General features: G+C 43.0%; 2 protein-coding genes and 1 long non-coding RNA gene across 3 annotated transcripts; all 3 read left to right on the top strand.

Moving 5' to 3' along the window:
- The first annotated feature begins 6,059 nt into the window (after positions 1-6,059).
- On the top strand, positions 6,060-9,909 carry qpctlb (glutaminyl-peptide cyclotransferase-like b). Its single transcript, XM_067257212.1, has 8 exons — positions 6,060-6,182; positions 6,364-6,643; positions 6,743-6,889; positions 7,318-7,620; positions 8,049-8,210; positions 8,297-8,396; positions 8,581-8,697; positions 8,975-9,909. Exons 2-8 carry the CDS (start codon positions 6,410-6,412, stop codon positions 9,118-9,120), a joined length of 1,209 nt encoding a protein of 402 aa, XP_067113313.1. The 5' UTR covers positions 6,060-6,182; positions 6,364-6,409; the 3' UTR covers positions 9,121-9,909.
- A 149-nt stretch (positions 9,910-10,058) lies between these two features.
- sdhaf1 (succinate dehydrogenase complex assembly factor 1) lies at positions 10,059-11,090 on the top strand. The gene is made up of 2 exons (XM_067257211.1): positions 10,059-10,226; positions 10,537-11,090. The coding sequence occupies exon 2, from the start codon at positions 10,663-10,665 to the stop codon at positions 10,906-10,908; it is 246 nt and encodes an 81-aa protein (XP_067113312.1). The 5' UTR covers positions 10,059-10,226; positions 10,537-10,662; the 3' UTR covers positions 10,909-11,090.
- Positions 11,091-11,254: 164 nt separating this feature from the next.
- On the top strand, positions 11,255-12,714 carry LOC136963333 (uncharacterized). Its single transcript, XR_010878982.1, has 3 exons — positions 11,255-11,487; positions 11,748-11,879; positions 12,037-12,714. It is a non-coding gene; the product is annotated as an uncharacterized lncRNA (long non-coding RNA).
- Positions 12,715-13,014: the final 300 nt, after the last annotated feature.

Here is a 13,014-nt window from a genome sequence, read left to right as displayed (position 1 = left end):
TCCAGCCTGGCCTGCTCCCCTGTGTCTGACTGCCCAGAGCTGGACAACCTGTCTGCCTCTAACCTCTCCCTGATAGCGGACTGGGAACCTGAACTTCTGCCCCAGCCAGACCCAGCCTGGGGCCTGGAGTGGAGCAACCTGGTCAATGCTGCCAAAGCCTGTGATAGTAAGGAAGTGTTTTCTTGTGTGTGTGTGTGTGTGTGTGTGTGTGTGTGTGTGTGTGTGTTTGTTTGGTGTGTCCATGTATTTTGCTGAGACTGAATATCAACATGAACTTAGTTTTATGTTGTGTTTGCTTATTTATTGCTGAAGTGCGGAGGAACATAAACCAGCTGTCTCACAACAAGCCTCATACACATGGATCATTGGATAATACTGCTTCCTGCTTTTCCAATCACTGCCCTCCTCACCACAGAAACCTGGGAAGGTACTGTATCCATAGCCTCTCTCTTCCTCACACACGCACACATTTGAACTAATTGTATCTTAACACGTTCATCTTATCCTGTAGTGAGGTTTCAAGTGATCTCTCCAAACGACTCCACTACCTTGAAGCACTACTGAGACACTTGGAAAACAACCTGGAAAAGGTGAGGAAAAAACCTGGATCAATACTCCATAAATACATTTACCTTACCCTCCTGTCTCCTATCCCCCTAATCTGTGGTTAACTTCCATCTTGCTCTCTGGTCTGTCAGGAGAGGCAGGACAAGATGGCCCTTCTGGAGGAGGTGACTGTTCTGCGGGATACCAACCAGCGTCTGTGGGAGGAGTCTCTCGCAGCCAATGAGCAGCTCCGGAACCTTACCCTGTTGTTCAATGTGGCACCGGGTACACTGACCCAAACAGACAGGAAGTCATGAAGAGACGGTTTCAAGCATGGACAAAGTGGACCAGGTCTGCTGGGGTTTGAAAGCTGAGGGAAAGCTACAGTTCAGGCTTCTGCTACTTCTCAATATCACATAGTTTGATCACAATGATTAACCTTTTTGTGGTTTTTATGGTTGTTTGTCATGTTTTCTATTTTAAATGTTGTATCTTAATTTGTGGTGTTGTATTGCATTTTGCTGTCTAGCACTTTGTGATTTTTATCTGAGAGAGGCGCTATACAAATACATTTTACTTACTTACTAACCTGCAAATGAGTCTGCTCTCTGAGCTGATGAATGGCTTAAACCTTAAATATAAAACCACAGCGGAAACATTTAGTATTTCTTTTCTTTTCAGCTATTCTTTAAATGGTTATCTTATCTTTTTCAGATTTTATTAAATGTTAGGTATTACATAAATTACATATTTTCCTGTCTTTCTGTCACCGATATACAATTGAACCTAACCCTTTCGTACAAGTTGGAGATCTTTTCTTGATTCAATATGTGATGGATTTTTAAGACTTTGTGGCAACAAATGTAACTTTATTTTCAAAACAAACATGTCACATACAGTATAAGATAATAAAATGTTATAGTAACACAATATTATATATAATATAATAACACAATTAACACACATTTCACAATTGTTTGAACTTTAAAAACATGTTGCGCTCAGTTCCTGCCTAGAGGACAGCGAAGGTATTAATGTTAAATATAAATGTACTGTAAGAACATGTAAATAGATTAGACATTTTACTTTCAGTCAATGGTGTAAGTTGTTATGCTATAAACAGTGTACTTCCTTGGTGTTTTGCATTATAAAATACAGACATTAATTACAAACCCAGATAGCAAATAAAAAACTGGCTTGGCATTGTAACCAACAAAAGCTACAGAAGAATACCATTTAATGATAACTTATCATTAAAGATATCTATCAAAGATTTGAACATTACAGGAACTATATTCAAAAAAACAACTGCAACCTTTTAAAATGTGTTGTTAGTTTATGTGTGCTGAATCTTCTGCAGAGTAAGGTTGATTAATGTTTTCACAAAGAACTCATAATTAACTATGTGGCTCATGAATAAACCAGTGTCGTTGATTTGCCCATAATAAATATAAACTTCCAGCGCAGGATGCATATGGTCATAAACACATGGTCTGTTGGATACCACTGCAAAATGCACTCATGCCCAGCAACAAGTATGGTACTGAAGTGTCATCATCGCTGACATAAAGTCGCTTTAATATCGGTGAGTGTTTTGGTCCTTTATAACACGTGCTGTGGCCTGAGTGTGTGTGTGGAGAATGATCTAGATCCCTCCCCTGGTAGCAGCACACAGGTCTCTGTGAGCCAGCAGCATGTGGAGGGGGCTGGGCACGCAGTCCTCCTCCTCCTCCTCGTCCATACCCTCGATCCTCACGTTGCGGTTCTGCTGGCGGCTGAACGTGCGAGCTTTCAGACTGAAGGGAAGAGAGAGAGAACACAAATCAGAAACGCACTCCCACGTATTTTCATCCATCAGACACGTTCATCTACAGTGATATAAGAATGTGCAGTAAAAGCTGCAAGTAATCAAGGACTAGAAATTCAGTTCTAACCGCATTACAGTTGTTGATGGCAAGGAAACTCCTTCATACAACTCATCCAGTAGCATGTGACTCCTGTTCACTTATGGTGATACTGACCAGTATACTCTCTTCTCCTGCTTGGGCATCATGTGCCACAAGCTGGCCAGCTCCTTGGTGACCACGGTGGAGGGGGTGCCAGGATGGGAGCTGTCACCAAACACAGCAGCCATGTTAGCGTACACACACAGAGGTGGGTTCCTCTCTGGCTGGTGTTCAGAGGGCACAAGGTCACTCACCGCAGGTAGGTCTTCCTGTTGACGCGACAGAACATGATGAAGCCATTGACGCATTTCTTCTTCAGATTGGGAGGGGCGCGCTGAGTCCCCCTGGTGGCTGCCTTGGCTCGGCGGCGGCGGCGGCGGCCTTTGCTTGTCTTCTTCGTAGGGCCTTGTAGCTTGGGGGTCCAGGTGGCGTCCCCCTCCTCCCCCTCGCTCTGGGATGACAACCACACCTCAGGGGGTACGACAGCTTCCTCCTCCTGTACCTAGGGGGCGGCAGCGACTGCATGACCATGCTGAGCAGACTCTTAATACACCGCGTACATGTGTAGTATGCAGTGCATGCAGTAACATACTGGTGGGTCGATCTTGATGTTGGGAGGATGGGCCTTACCGAGTCAATAGGGTCATGGCGTGGGCGGATGGATACTCGGGTGTGGCTGGTTTTGGGGGTGACCCAAACATCCTCAAACAGGGCTGCGAAAAGATTCAGCAGTTTGTTTTTTCGAGAGTTTGGCCCCCGTCCCAAAACACTGGCGTCGGTGTTGCTGATACAGCGTTAACCTATGTGGTCTAAAATGCACCATTCTGAGCTTCATGTTCTAAATTCACGTTAAACAGCCCCCTGTCAGATGATCTACTGTAACCCTGAACTTCAACGCCCCATCAGAGGGCCAGATGTTGGCTGTGTTGGTGTGTGTGTGTGTTACCCTGGAGTTCCTCTTGGCCCTCTGGCAGCAGGCAGTGGTTGAGGCCCCGGGCTGGAGAGGTGAGGAGGGAGGGGCTGAGGTTCAGACTGTCCCCCGCTCCTAAGAGAGGGAGCAGGGGGAACAGTGGTGGGGGCTGTCTGGACATGGCTGCAGGGCTGAGGAGGGGTAACCTTCGCACTCCCACAGGCAGAACTAATCCTAACATGCGGTCCTTCACAAGGAGCGATCCTGGCCTGGAAACGCACACACACACTCATAAGGATGGACAACACCCACACACGTACAACTGTCGTGTGTATGAAACTCACCCTGTTGGGGGCGTGTCGAAGACCACGCTGCCTGGGCTGCTCTCACTGACAGTGAGATCCTGACACACTGAGCAGTGCCCTCCCAGAGGAGACCAGAGCACCCCACTGTTCTCTAAAAGAGAAAACGATCGATTTCGGAAAGAGATCGCCTACACAGAGGACACAGCTATAGCTAAACACCTAAACATAGGATCCCTTCTAGCCCACGCACCTTCCAGCGGCGTGGGCAAGGGAAGAGTCTCCCTGAGGCTGAAGGCTGAATCCATAGAGCTCGGAACAGAGTCGCTTTCACCCACAGACCACTGCTCATAGCTGCTGCTGGGCTGGAGGTCTGACCAATCAGAGAACATGCTCCACATGGGAGGAGACTGCCCATCCTCCTCAAAGGTGTAGGATCTACTTCCACTGGCACTCCTCTCTCTCTTCTGTCTTTTTCTCTCATCCTGAACCTCCAACTTTATTTCTGCAAGGGCAAAAATATAAGTGTTTATTGCGGGCAAAACTGGACCCGTGGTCACACTCGCAGATTTCTTTTGTTTTCAGATAATCTCACAACGGTCTAGGAAAGTTGGGGGGAGGGGATCCAGAGTCCTACCTGTGGACTTCTTGCGGGCACGGCTACACAGATATTTGCGTTTTGCCCTCAGAGTTTGTGGAGGGGTGCAGGGCTCTGAGGGGGTATTGTCTTCGCTTTCGGACCCTGAACCTAGATGGACACACATATGGACTAAACAACTATAAGCGTAAACATCTCAGAGTAAATCACCAGTCCAGTAAATGGGCGAGACATGATTGTTTGATGTACCTGTGTCTGGCTCCTGGGGGAGGCAGTGGGGAGGCAGACAACTCTGAAGGTTCTGGATCTTATCGTGAAGGAAGTCAAAGTAGAGTAGCATGTTGATCAGTGTCTCTTTCTAAAGAGGGAAAGGGAAGAGGTGATCAACTGGAAACACAGATTGCACGTTTAATGTTACTGTATCACTACTTACTAGTTAGTAAGTATGTTAATACCAATTCAAATGTGTACCAAAATACATATATACAAATTAAAATACATCAAAACATGAAACTAGACCTTTGTAAGAGCTCTGCCACGTCTAGGTTCAGTCATAGGCAGCAGACCAGCCACCTCTTTCAGACTGTTGCTCCAGCATGTGCTCCAATCAAGTTTAGTCTTTCTGTGAGGCATAATCCAAATACGGAACAGTATAAATCATAGTATTGTACAAATGCTGCTGAACATCTGTTTTTCTTTCATTAGTTTGACACACACGTTATGTCACATTCAATTTCTTCAGTTTACCTTCTCCTCTGAGTTGTCTCTCTGGCCTTGGGTCCAGGTGCCATTACTCAAATCTCCCGAAAGGAGGCGTCACAAATATCTGCAGGATGGACCAATATTAAAAAATAATAATAATAATAATAAATTCGGGCCCTCTCGAGTCTAATCTAAAATAGATCAAGCTAGCTAGCGCCCTTTATTTGAACGGGATGGCAAACGGATCCAGTAATTGTAGCTAGGCTGGCTTTATTCATACCACTGGCTATCTTGTATAAGCCTACAAAGAAAGTTGGAGGCGAGTTTGACGAACATAGCTATCTAGCGTTAACTAGCTAGCGAGTAGATATACCTACAGTGCAGTACAAATAGAGCAATAATAAAGTGCATTACAACAAAAGTAGCTACAGATATTGTTAGGTAGGTGTATTATTAGTAAGATTATGCTCACGTAGTTTCTTACCTAAGGGGGAAATTAAAGCAGTTTAAATTAACTAGGTTAGCTCAATTCCTCTTGTATCTAGAACAATGACTTTAGACAACTGGCCGACCCCAAACAATATTTTTTTTATGGAAACCCCGACCAATCTCCTGTAAGCACGAGTTTTGAATGGATAAAATTGAGCGTTCTATTGAAAGATCATTGGACACCGACGTAACTACAGGGTTGCATGGCGGAAATGTTTTGAAATATATATTTACATATTCTAAAATATATAATCTGTAATTACATTGTGTATTTGAATGTGTATTGTTACAGTCTATAGCATGCACTACGTGTGTTGTTTATATTTACTGATATTTTAACGTTGTGAGTTCCCTAATTACCACACCTCGGGTATATTCATTTAGTGTAATTATTTAGAATAATCTAACGAGAAAAAACAAAAACATTTAAATTAAGATATAGCTACAGCTGTCAGTCTCTTAACACGCAGCACGCGCATTTTCGCCAGTCATCAATGCAAGAGCAATGTGCTGTAGCCTACTGTAGCTCAGCTTCAGCTCTTATAGTCTCAGCCACATTTCAGTAGGTTTACGTTGGAAAAGGTTATTCTGAAGAGACAGCTGGGTGATTTAGGCAGACCGGGAGATCAACAATTATAGGCTACGACACATTCCATATTTCAGCATGACGGTGCGCTTGCTCGATTCAGGTAAAGAAAGCAACAACTCAATACGATTATTGTGTTATTTTAATATGAAAAATGAATCGAATTGAATGTAGCCAATTGAATGAACTGTTCATATTGTATTTCTAGTTTCATACGCAGGCAAAGGGCGTCCAGTCGTTTTGTGACATTAATCCCCCACTCTGTGTGTTGCCCACACACACAGCATTTAGGGCATCGAGGTCTACGATGTATGAATTCGTTGCAAAAAGATGTTGAGTACCGTTCGAAGGAACAGACCGGCGGGAGGCTGTCAATGCAGCGTGGGACGCTGTAACGGGCTCCGGATGTCCCGTGTTCGACTGCTTCTCATCTGTTTATGCGGGATGCTGGCCATGGCTCTGGCCCTTGGGGTTTCCCTCTCATCGTTTGAACAGAACGACGATGATCTTATTCATGGTGACGACAGTATACATTTTCGTGAGCCAGACCTTTTAAGGGACAAGGTAAGTGGTTGATAAGATGTTTAAATATAGGCGAATTCAAAACTAGGCCGAATTATGATTAAAACCTACTTACATGCTGCTTCTTATCTTCCAACGCAGTTGAGTCATAAACCCAGTAGACCCACCATCGCCCAAGTCAAGCGGCTGGTGGCTCTAGTGAAAGGAGGTCGGCTGTGGTACTTTCATCTGAGACCCATGTTGGTTGAGAGATTGCCTGGCACCAAAGGCAGCCGTATGGTGCGAGAGGTAAAGAGGCCTTTATTTAAATATAGGCACCTTAGTTTCCCAAGTGTACTTCACAGATAAACACCACCTTAACCCTTGTGCTGCCTTCGGGTCACATGACCCAAAGGTCCATAACGAACCATCGTTGTGTTTACCCAATTTTACCCAATACAAAAACAAATAAAAATAATTTTATTTTAACCTTTGCAATGTGGGGGGTCTGAGACAGCCCAACGGTTAAAATAAAAGGCTTCACTTTGTTTTTGTATGTGGTAAATTTGTCGCAATACGACGGTGGGTCACAATGACTAATGGGTCAGAATGACCCGAAGATAACACAAGGGTAAGTGACATTTAACCTATGTCTATTTATTTCTGTGTTTCACAGAGTTGGTATTATTGGTATCGTTATTGCAGTGTTATTATGCTATTTTACTGTCTGCATTCAGCACATCTATTCCCACCTGGAGTCACTCTCAGCCGGTTGGTCATTGGAGATTGACACTTTCAACTCCCCCACCCCGAAGGGACCAATCAACTTCTCCAACGTGCTGGCAGTTCTGGACCCCTCAGCCCCTCGCCGCCTGCTGCTGGCCTGCCACTACGACTCCAAAGACATCCCTGCCACCTCGAAAACCCCCGACGGTCCTCTCAGGAGATTTCTAGGGGCCAGTGACGCTGCTGTTCCGTGTGCTATGATACTGGAGATGGTCACCGCTCTGGATATACACCTCCGAGGGCTTAAACAACAGGTAAGATGTATTCTTGTCTGTTGGGATGTGAGCAAACTTTGAAGGCTGCGAAGAAAGTGATGACTGGCCAGATCCTCTGAAGTTCCTGTCTGCAGCAGGATATCGGATGTCAGTTTTGCAGAAAGCTGCGGGAAAACTGATGACTGGGTGAGCTTTCACAGTGTCCACTGCCTGGCCTGCTGAAGTGTTTACCTGTCTTCAGGGTTGTCAGTCTATTCATAGAAAATCTGACCCAGGGTCACAAATTATTAATGTATTCTTATTTAATAATGAACACCAAGGGATTAGTCACAAATAGAATGAATACTGACTCATATTCTGGCTGGATTACACCATATCATCACCAGCACTGGAATATTGTTGAGACAGACCGGTTTACAGACTCAAGAAACGTCCATTCTTCCATTTTGTGTTCCTGTTTGCTAAAGATGTCCCAGGTGACCTTGCAGTTGGTGTTCTTCGATGGCGAGGAGGCGTTTGGGGAGTGGACCCCGGCAGACTCTCTTTACGGCTCACGTTACCTCGCCGACCAAATGTCCCGCAATCCCCACCCATCTGGAGCTAAAGACACCACCCTCCTTCAGGCCCTGGTAAGGCTAAGATGATCGAGAGGCTTGGATCTTTTGACCCTTTCTGAGCCTCATGATGGGTGCTAAATTGTCATTCTAATTCTCAGGATCTATTTGTTCTGTTCAATCTCATTGGTGCCCCTGACCCAACATTCATCAGCCATTTCGACGACACAGTCCGCTGGTTTGATCGACTCATATTTATTGGTAGGAAGACCCTCCAGACCTTCTCGCTCTCCTAGCATTTGCGTTTAATAGGCAGAATGTCACTGAAACCGTAGACCATGGCTCATGTGGAAAATACTTTCCTCCCTTTGCTGTTCCTGTCTCTGGTGGTCCCCCTCCCTCGTGCCTGCTCTCTGACGCGGTGGTGTGGTGTCGCTACTGACAGAGAAGAAGCTCCACAAGCTGGGTCTGCTGGCCTCCCACCCCAGAGAGCAGAGCTACTTCAGGAAGGACATTCAGATGGGTCCCGTCGACGACGACCACCTGCCCTTTCTGAAAAAGGGTAAGGGAGCACACACAAACACTTGTGGTTCGACTGTTGGATATTATATTTACGTCTCGAATGTCTGAGTAGGAGTCTGTGTTTGCTGGTCGTGTATCTACATGTATACCAGTCCAGATAGCCATGGATAGGTTAGGTTAGGGAAGCAGAGTTAGATTTATGAACTGTTCTTTCCCCTTGATTATCCTGAGTGCCCTCTGGCTTCCACTCTGTCTCATTAGTCTACTCCCCTTCCCTGTCTCGTTACCCTTCCCACGTCCACCTTCCATGGCTGCAGGTGTTCCTGTGCTGCATATGATCGCAACGCCCTTCCCTTCCTTTCTGCACACTCTGGAGGACACAACGCAGCACATCCATTCTGCGACTGTGGAGAACCTCATCAAGGTAGTGGTGGTGTTCCTGGCTGAATATCTGGGGCTCTGATCCATTAGGAATAATGTCCAAGGACTGTTTAGCACTGATGTTATATTCATTCCAACTGGTGTGGTATAGATCAGAAACATTTTCTCAAACAATAGCTACTGTAATGTTATTTATATGGTTAAACCCATACCAGTAAGTATGTGGTGGTAAAACGTGAACTGTAACATGATGTTGAAGACTTTGAAGATAATGATGTATGTAGTTGGTGAAAATACTTAAAATTATGTAATATCCCTTTTCCAACTACTCAGACTTTAAAGTAGAGAACACATTGAGTGTAACCAAATGTATTGATGTCAGTGCATTTATTATGCACATATAAAGTAAAGGTAATGCATTTTCTCTTAGTGCCAATCTCTTATGAAAGAGTCATAGAAACTCCAATCAACTTCAAACCTTAGCCCTTTACTTAGTAATTAGAGTGGATTACTGGCTAAACACAAGTTACTGCTAATTAAGATGCAATTTATATTCTACTGTACATCATAGCATCTATTGGTGATACATATGCTTTGAAATAATAAGGTCTGTAACACAGATAGCCTAAGGATCAACACTTCATTCAGTTACTACAAATCTAATTCAACCCATTGACTGACTGCTTTGCTAATGAGTGAAATAACCATTTTACCATGTGAGTCGCACGTCCATATAAGGTATACAGTACTGTACCTTAAGCCTATTGAATTGCACTTACTAACCTGGTATCTACTGCAATGTTTATATTACTGTGCATTGGTATTATGCAAAGTTAACGGTGGCTGTGCAAAATATATTTTGTTAATAAAGATAAAGATGACCTGCCAACCGAATAGGTTTGATCTATTGTTTTTAGGTGCAGGGATTGGCACCGTTTCATATTCGTGTAAGTAAAACAGCCAAGTCACTAGAGGGCAGTGTAACCCCATTGTAACAGAATCGTCGTCTTTCGTTTTCGCAACAACAAACATGTTCACTGAGGTCGAGCAGCAGTGGTGCTAGAAGAGCACAAAATATATATTATTTAGAAGTCCCCTCCTAGAATTTATAAATGAAAGATCCTCTCCGTATATCAACCTTCCAGGATAACTGAACCATCTTTCTACGTTGACATTGAGTGGTACAGGGTAAGTTGCGAATGCTTATAGGTTAGCTAGCTAACTTAAACTTTCAAACACAGAGCTAGCAGATAGATAGAGTACACTACATTGAAAGCTGTTGCAATATGTACCAGTTACATTTTATTCATTTAGCAGACGATTTTCACCAATGTGAACTTACAAATAGGCCTAGGGCATTTAAGGTATTTGTATAATCTATATTGGTAGCTTTGGACAAACAGGCGATCATTACATGATCATCTAATAACCTTAGTTATTCTGTTGATAAGCCTCCAATGTCATCTAACTTACGAATGTATTTTACCCATTTTCTTAGGTGGTACTTGCACTGATGCTTGACTTTTAACAACGACGTCAGTAGATTCCTCCCCCAGTCCAAATCTCTGGTTGGTGCTTCTCTAACATCGGCAGCAGCCACTCTCAGAGCCCAGTGCCCCAAACTATGGTGCGTCACAGTAAACTGCAGAAGCAGGTGTTGTCTCTCTATCGACAGTTCCTCCGAGCTGGCCAGGACAAGCCAGGCTTCTTACCCAGAATACGGGATGAATTTCGAGAAAACTCCCGCCTCAAAAAGACTGATGTCATGCACATAGAATACCTTTACAGGCGTGGGGAACGGCAGCTGGAACAACTGAAAGATGTGAATACAAAGCAGCTAGGCACTTTCTCTAAATCAAGAGAGACCTGACCAATATATTTATTTTAATCTATCATACCTCTATATTGTTTGTAAGCAATTGTCAGTGCTGTATAAAATAATGATGACTTGTGAAGAGTATTCAGCTTTGGGATAGAGCATATTGGATGCTCTTATCGTTCAGATACACTTTGTCAAACTTCAATTGCATTTATTTTCAGAATAAACATGATATATGATTACTGTGTTAATGAGTATTCTGTCATATAATTTAACGTATTCTAGAGGTCATCTTTTGGGAATACCCTGCTCCTGGCAATGTGTAAATTGCATCCTGTGACCGCATTAACCAGTAGGTAGCAGTAGAGAGTAAAATGATCTTATCGTAAATCAGAACACATAAAGAAGAAAATGTAAACAGGAAGTTGGTCTGCAAGGGATGGTGCATTTTGGGCTGGCAAGATTATCGCGTTAACGTTGTTCTAATCTAGATTATTGTATTTAGCTACCTATATAGTGTGCTACCAATTACAAAGTTAACAACTTTACCTAGTAAAACAGCAAATTACGAATATGTCAATGCCAACCAGCTCAGGGGGTGAAATGTCAAATTCGCAGTTAGTTCAACAGGTAAAACAATGGCGGTTTCTGTAGAGGTGGTTTTCCACCTCTAACGCTACAGAAATTAAATGTATTCATTTAGCAGACGCTTTTATCCAAATTACATTAAAATAGTTCTATGATAACTGAACTGGTTAGTTGAAGCTGTTAAAATACATCAGGGCTTTTAGTCTAGCTGGAATAAAATGGGCCTACTTATTTGTACATGTTAAATCGTACACCTCTTACGTTGGTCCTCATATCTGTCCTCGTTCTTTTTCATTTCTCAGTTGGCTTTTCTTGGTTGGCTCCGTTCTGACGATGAAAAGGATAAGGGGATATTGACAGCTGTCACAGGTATTCAGGTGGCACGAGAGCTCATGAACCGGATTACTGGACAAGGGAAAGTGGATGCCTATAAGGTTTGTGTATTTTAAAATGGACAAGATGGGATGAACGTGATCCTATGTTTACATATTGCCACACAGTGATTTGTTTGAATTGGATTATTTAATATACAGTATTATATTAGTTAATATACAGTAAAAGTCTAAACCCACTGTTTTTCCCTTCACACAGGGAGAATGTATCAAGAGCATTGTTGACTTTTTGCAGAAGAATCCAAATGCCTCACAGCAAGAAATAAACACAGAAGTTGAAAAGCATGTGCTGATATTTGCTGCTCGAGTACAAGCTTTTGAATCTTCCCCACTCCTCTGAGACTGTCTCTTTGCAGTCTGTCTCTTCCTGTCTGTGTTGAGTATATTTCTGGTTTTGTTGTCATTATATTTTTGTGTGTATATGTCTACAGTGCCTTCTGTAAATGTCAACACTGTCTCTTGGCCACGAAGAGACCAACTGGATTACATTATCCCATCACATTTCCACTCTATGTTTTCATTGAAAATAATCATGCTTTTAAATATATGTCCAGTTTATTCATCCTTATAATTCCATGCCACATAAGTTGGCAGTTGTATCATAATAACCATGTCACTGTGTGTTGACTCTTATTATTCTTTAATTATATGTCGAATAAGAAATGCTTAAATGAAAAGGTTTAAAATAAAAAATGCAGAATATAACAAAACTCTCTTCTTCATATTCATCATATATAGGTGATACTAAAATCAACAATGTTTTTTATCATTCAAATATAGCATGTCAGATACACTTAATGATAGGAAAAACATGAATCACGCAGATATCGTCCGAGGATATGTTCCAGGTGTTATTAAAGCAAGTGTCATCACGTTTACATATGTGGTCTCTTTCTTCTACACCTGGGCACTTACTCTTGCAGAAAACAGGATCCAAAAAGGATGAGGCCCTGGCCTCTCCCTCGCCCTACATCCAAGATTAAAGGAAGGGACAGACACAGACAACAATCAGGGTGAACAAAGCAGATCCACCCACTCTGTCTACAGAGCAGATGACAAAACTTTCCAGTAGCAGTGTACAATGCTTACTACATTTGATTTAATCATGAACCGGCTTTCAGGTGCGCATTAAAAATATGCTAATGGTCAATGAAAGCATGGCAAAAACAACAACCTG

The sequence above is a fragment of the Osmerus mordax genome, chromosome 19 (genome assembly GCF_038355195.1).
Source record: "Osmerus mordax isolate fOsmMor3 chromosome 19, fOsmMor3.pri, whole genome shotgun sequence".
NCBI lineage: Eukaryota > Metazoa > Chordata > Actinopteri > Osmeriformes > Osmeridae > Osmerus > Osmerus mordax.
Note: the sequence above shows the minus strand (reverse complement) of the source record. Positions and strands in the feature narration are given on the sequence as shown.

Coding starts and splice junctions, on each gene's coding strand:
- sdhaf1 (XM_067257211.1), top strand. CDS start 10,663: ATGGTGCGTCACAGTAAACTGCAGAAGCAGGTGTTGTCTCTCTATCGA.
- qpctlb (XM_067257212.1), top strand. CDS start 6,410: ATGTTGAGTACCGTTCGAAGGAACAGACCGGCGGGAGGCTGTCAATGC. Junction 6,644..6,742: donor CAGACCTTTTAAGGGACAAG/GTAAGTGGTTGA, acceptor CTTCCAACGCAG/TTGAGTCATAAACCCAGTAG. Junction 8,397..8,580: donor TGATCGACTCATATTTATTG/GTAGGAAGACCC, acceptor CGCTACTGACAG/AGAAGAAGCTCCACAAGCTG.